Source organism: Helianthus annuus, unplaced genomic scaffold, assembly GCF_002127325.2.
Source record: "Helianthus annuus cultivar XRQ/B unplaced genomic scaffold, HanXRQr2.0-SUNRISE HanXRQChr00c064, whole genome shotgun sequence".
Classification (NCBI taxonomy): domain Eukaryota; kingdom Viridiplantae; phylum Streptophyta; class Magnoliopsida; order Asterales; family Asteraceae; genus Helianthus; species Helianthus annuus.
Window position 1 is genome coordinate 18,206 of NW_023395580.1, and position 5,323 is coordinate 23,528.

General features: G+C 35.2%; 1 protein-coding gene across 1 annotated transcript; it reads right to left on the bottom strand.

Moving 5' to 3' along the window:
• Window positions 1-1,044: 1,044 nt before the first annotated feature.
• LOC110884614 (proline-rich protein 4) lies at window positions 1,045-2,712 on the bottom strand. The gene is made up of 2 exons (XM_022132337.2): window positions 2,437-2,712; window positions 1,045-2,311 (listed from the first exon to the last, which is right to left on the bottom strand). Exons 1-2 carry the CDS (start codon window positions 2,585-2,587, stop codon window positions 1,350-1,352), a joined length of 1,113 nt encoding a protein of 370 aa, XP_021988029.1. The 5' UTR covers window positions 2,588-2,712; the 3' UTR covers window positions 1,045-1,349.
• Window positions 2,713-5,323: the final 2,611 nt, after the last annotated feature.

Consider the following 5,323-nt stretch of genomic DNA (forward strand, 5'->3'; position numbering starts at 1 on the left):
TTTGAAAATTTTCCCTTATAATAAATAACAATGTACTTTCAGAAGAGTAAAAGCATTTCGTTTGGTAATTACAAGGCCATGTGTAGTCATAAAGCCCTTTAGTGGGCGTTATGTGACAAGTGGCGAAAAAGCGCAAGAGGGGCTTTATGGAGGTTTATATAACAAGAGGATGTAGTGGTAATGGGGTCCCCTTCAATTATACATACATATGTATATGTATGTAAATATATGTGTGTGAGTGGGGGAGGTTATGCCACAGCGTGATAATTTTCGCGTGGAATATAAAATTAAACCCCATAGCGCCGGCCGTAATGGTGTTGCCGGGCACTATGGGCGTTATACCCCTCTCCGACATGACATGCGGCACCACTACGGAGTGCCTAATCATTAAATGTCTAAACGCTTGTCGTGACTAAATTCTCCTTTATGTTACCTTTTTAAAGTTAGGCGGTCTCTAGTATTTAATGACTTTTAGTAGAACTTTTTATAGTCTACAAACCAAATAAAAAATGAAACTAAATTAATGAAAAAAAAATCATGAAATACAAAACAAAAGCAAAAGGAGTAACCAACGGCCAGACCCATTGGCAAAGCGTGTTAAAAGGGCAACGACGTTGATTGATTGTTAGAAATACGCCTGTGGGTAATATGATCTACAACGAATGTTACTGATGGATCACTGACGGACTAATTAACAATGGATCACCAACAACTTTTATAACACCGTCCACATATGTCTTCTCCCATCCTCAAATGTTCCGACGGATAATCCGCCGACTTTTCTGCACCAAGTGTCCTCTGGGTTGACCCCAAACATGAACTCTGTCTATAACTACCGACATATTAACGACTGTTATATTTTGTTAACGTTTTTTCATATTTTTTTTGGTTTATGTAATGATCCGTTAGACTATTGATAATTATCGACGTGAGTAGCCTGTAGTTAATATCCAGCGGTGATACTCATTTGTTTATTATGATGGTACAAAGATTATAGCAATTAAATAAAAGGGGAGCAATTAAACAAAGAAAAGAACTATGGTGTAAATACAAGAAACCCGCCATTGATGACTTACAGAACAACATTAACTTCTTTTATTACAACAAGTACATGCAACTATAATTATAATCATAATGACAACAAATAATACAGTTCAAGTAGCCACAAAAAACATATCAAACCTTGAACATCTACAAACCAAATCTTGAAATCATAAACAAATGATCGCAACCTATCTTCCTTGGCGAATTGCGACACATCTATCTACAAGCATCATCTTCTTTCAAATCTTTATTACATTCATAAAACATTAACAAGTACTCGAATAAGCCTACACGCGATGGAATGTTTAAGGGTGTGGTGGCGCGGGTATGAGTGGATGATGTTTAAATTTTGGAGGAAGGGTGGGCAGAGGAGGAAGCTTAGGGAGTGAAAGTGGTGGGCATGGTGGTTTTTTATAGACTGGTGGGAATGGTGGCAAGATTTTCGGATGCGGCTTATAAACTGGGATTGGTGGCAAGATTTTCGGATGCGGCTTATAATCTGGGATTGGTGGCAAGATTTTCGGATGTGGCTTGTAAGTTGGAATGGGTGGTGTCAATATTTTCGGATGTGGCTTGTAAGTTGGAATAGGTGGTGGCAAGAGTTTTGGGGGACATGGCTTCTTCGGTTCTGGCTTAGGTGGTGGCTTGATTTTTGGAGGACATGGCTTCTTTGGTTCTGGCTTAGGTGGTGGCTTGATTTTTGGAGGACATGGCTTCTTTGGTTCTGGTTTAGGTGGTGGCTTCATTTTCGGAGGAGATGGCTTTGGTGGCTTAGGCTTGGGCTCTGGAGGCGGCTTTGGCTTTGGCTCTGGTGGCGGCTCTGGCTTTGGCTCTGGTGGCGGCTCGGGTTTTGGTTCTGGCGGCGGGCATGGCTTTTTGTAGGGTATCGGAGGGAGAACAATGGGTGGATGAGGGAAAATGTGGTGAAACTTTTTAAACCAAGGGTGGGACTTAGGGAATGGCGGCAAAAAGGTGGCGGAAGCACAAATTGCCGATGAGAATTTGAGTTGTCCGGTCGGTCCAAAGGTGTGTTTTTCGTCTGACTTGGACATGAAAGTGATTTTAGAGGCTTCTAACCCATTGTGAAACGCACAAGGTGCATTTGCCGCATTGTGGAGTTGCACATAGCATTCTTCACTCAACTTCCCATCTTTCAAGATTTCTTGAGGAAGATTTACCTTGAATTGTCCTTCCTCATTCAGCTTTCCAACACCTCTTGTTTGGAATGTACCATCTTCAAGCTTGCAGTCAACGGTCACTTTTAACCCTATGAATTAACATCAACCAAAGAGTCAAGACACATGATCACAATTGTCGGTACCACGACTAGAATTACTTGCATTGAGCTATATAAACACATTTATGAAAAGAGACAAAAGTAAATCATAGTACCTGATAATGCTTGGCTTGGCTTGATATTAATCTCCTTACAGTCAGCACATTCTCCAAATCCAACAACCTCTACAGTTTTGGCATTGCCATAACCAAAACTCGCAGAAAAGCACAAAACCAACAGAAACCCAACACCAAAACCACGCATCATTGAGCGGCGTTAAACAGAAAGACTTAGAATCTCAAGAAAAGAACATAACATGAACTTGAAGTTGAAGTTGGAACGAGTATTTGAACTAACTTCTACTAGTATATATACTAGGGGACGCGAGACCAGTTATGGGGTTGGCTCACCTAAGGAAGTAAATAACCTCACATGAAGGCAAGGGACCCATCCATGGATGATTGAGACCTTGGTGATTAAAGGCTAGACTAGCACATTCAATGAGCTCTCAACTACACCACATGTATATTCAGCTTAGTTAGCATGCATGTGAAGGCAATATCTCCACCAACTAACTACAAATTTATCATAAATACATTTAGTTTCCAGTCCCAATGGCTTGACATAAGTAATTCAGTGACTTTTAGCAACCAATTTTAACCATTTTGGTAAACAATACAGAAAAATGAACCTAACAAAGCATTTCATCAAACAGTTGGCAGCTACGTAACAAAAACATATATAAAAACTCAGTTACCATGTGAATGCGATATCGACAGTTCTACACCAACTAACTGAAACTTTATCATAACTATTATGACTTTACTAAAGTTTATTCATCATTTTTTAAAGAGATTTAAGTTTAACTCAGCTATGCATTTTATCGAACAGTTAACAGGCATGAGGAATTCAATTCACATACACATTTTTAAATCATGGGTGACCAATTACGCCATGAATACGGAATTGGGTTGCAGGATTGAAAACGAAATTTACAGAGTTGATTAAAGGATCACTGACAATGGTGAATGATGATGAATGCTCTGACACAAAAAAGAATGTTTGAATGAAATGCTCATTTTCTATATATAAAATCGGCATTGATTCCTTTATCCCAATAATAAAGAGCATCATGTTTTATTGTTCAACCGACCATTGTATTTTTATATTCTTATTTATTTCTTATATTTTATATTTTCTAATAGCATGAAAAAGACAAAAAAAAAAAAAAAAAAAAATGCGGTGCCATTTTCGTAATTATTAGTAATTATCAAAATTACTCTACAAATGATACTATAGAGTAATTTTGATGTTGTTTTTTTTTTGAAAAGTAAAAAAAATTTTTTTTGGATGTTGCAGAGTAACTTTGATCTTGTAAAGTAATTTGTAAAAGTTTTTGTAGAGTAACTTTAATCTTGTAAAGTAACTTGTAAAATGTATTTGTATAGTAATTTTGATCAAAAAACTATAACTCACCGAAAACACTCTCAAAAAACCTAACCCCCAAAAACCTAAACACCCCCACCCTCAAAAACCTAAAAAAGCCTACCCCCCCACTCAAACTAAATGCTAAAAACTAAACTATAAAGGTAAACCCCATAACTAAATGCTAAAATTTTTTTACAAAATTACTCTACAAGAACATTTTACAAAATTACTTTAGAAGATCAAAATTACTCTACATGATCATTTTACAAAATTACTCTACAGGATCATTTGTAGAGTAATTTTGAATTGTATGTTGTTTGATAAATTTGCAGAGTAATTTTGATACACTTGTAAAGTAATTTTGATAATTACTCTACAAGATTAAAATTACTCTACAGGACATTTTACAAAATTACTCTACAAAGATCAAAATTACTCTACATGATCATTTGTAGAGTAATTTTGATAATTACTAATAATTACGAAAATGCCACCATGTTTTTCAGTAAAATCTTCTGTTCATACGTTTTGTACGATAATTTTATTTGTATTTGATCTTTTTTCTACATTTTATACCTAATGGAGTGGAATTATTATGATGATTAACATTTTCCAGTTATGAACTAATAAATATTTATTGATTATAGTTAATTTATATTATGAACTAACAAATGTATTTTTGATATGGTTTTGGAACCCGATATAAACAAAATCCATTTATTTGATTTCATTTCTTTGAATGAGTTGGGGCTGTTTCTTTACCTCTTTATGGGGTTCTTAATGGTTCATACTTCTTAATGGTTCAGCACTTAATGATTTAGACTGTTTGTTTCTTGAGCAGATGTCTCAATGATTCAGACATTTTCCTGCGAATGGTTAAGCATTATATTGAATTCTGAATGGTTAAGACCTGTAATCTGAATTGTTCAGACATTTACCTTTGAACGGTTAAGTGTTATACTAACTCTTAATGGTTCAACCTATTACTAGTTCAGCACTTAATGGTTGAGAGCTCTTAATGGTTCAACACTTAACCATTCAAAAGTTTTCAAACAACCCTAAATTTTATTTTTCATCTATTTGGTTTGGCTAGAATTGTGACTTTGATCATTTTTTCTTTTATTTTGTCTGAGATATATTATGGTTTTCAAATTTTGCCATTTCAATCAATCTCATTAACCATGTTTGTTTTATCTATTAAAAAATAAGTGTTTTTCATTACTTTATGTACATTTTGCCATTTCAGTCCATCTCATTGACCGTGTTTGTTTTGTTTTGTTTTTTTTTTTTTTTAAATAAGCCTATTCCAGTCTTTCTTTTAGTTTATGTATAAGCTTTTATGCATAATGTACAAACTAAAATAAATAAAAATACATCTAAGAACTTGTTAAGTAAAAAACAAGAAACCCATACACATTTTTTTTTCTAATCTCTCTCCTTCTATTATGTCTCTCTACGCCCTTTCCCTCTATTCTTATCTCTCTCTACTTCAAATTTTATCACTGTGAATCCTTGGCCACCAACACACTACCACACTCTTTCTATCATTGTGGTGATCATGATGGCCCGACCTTA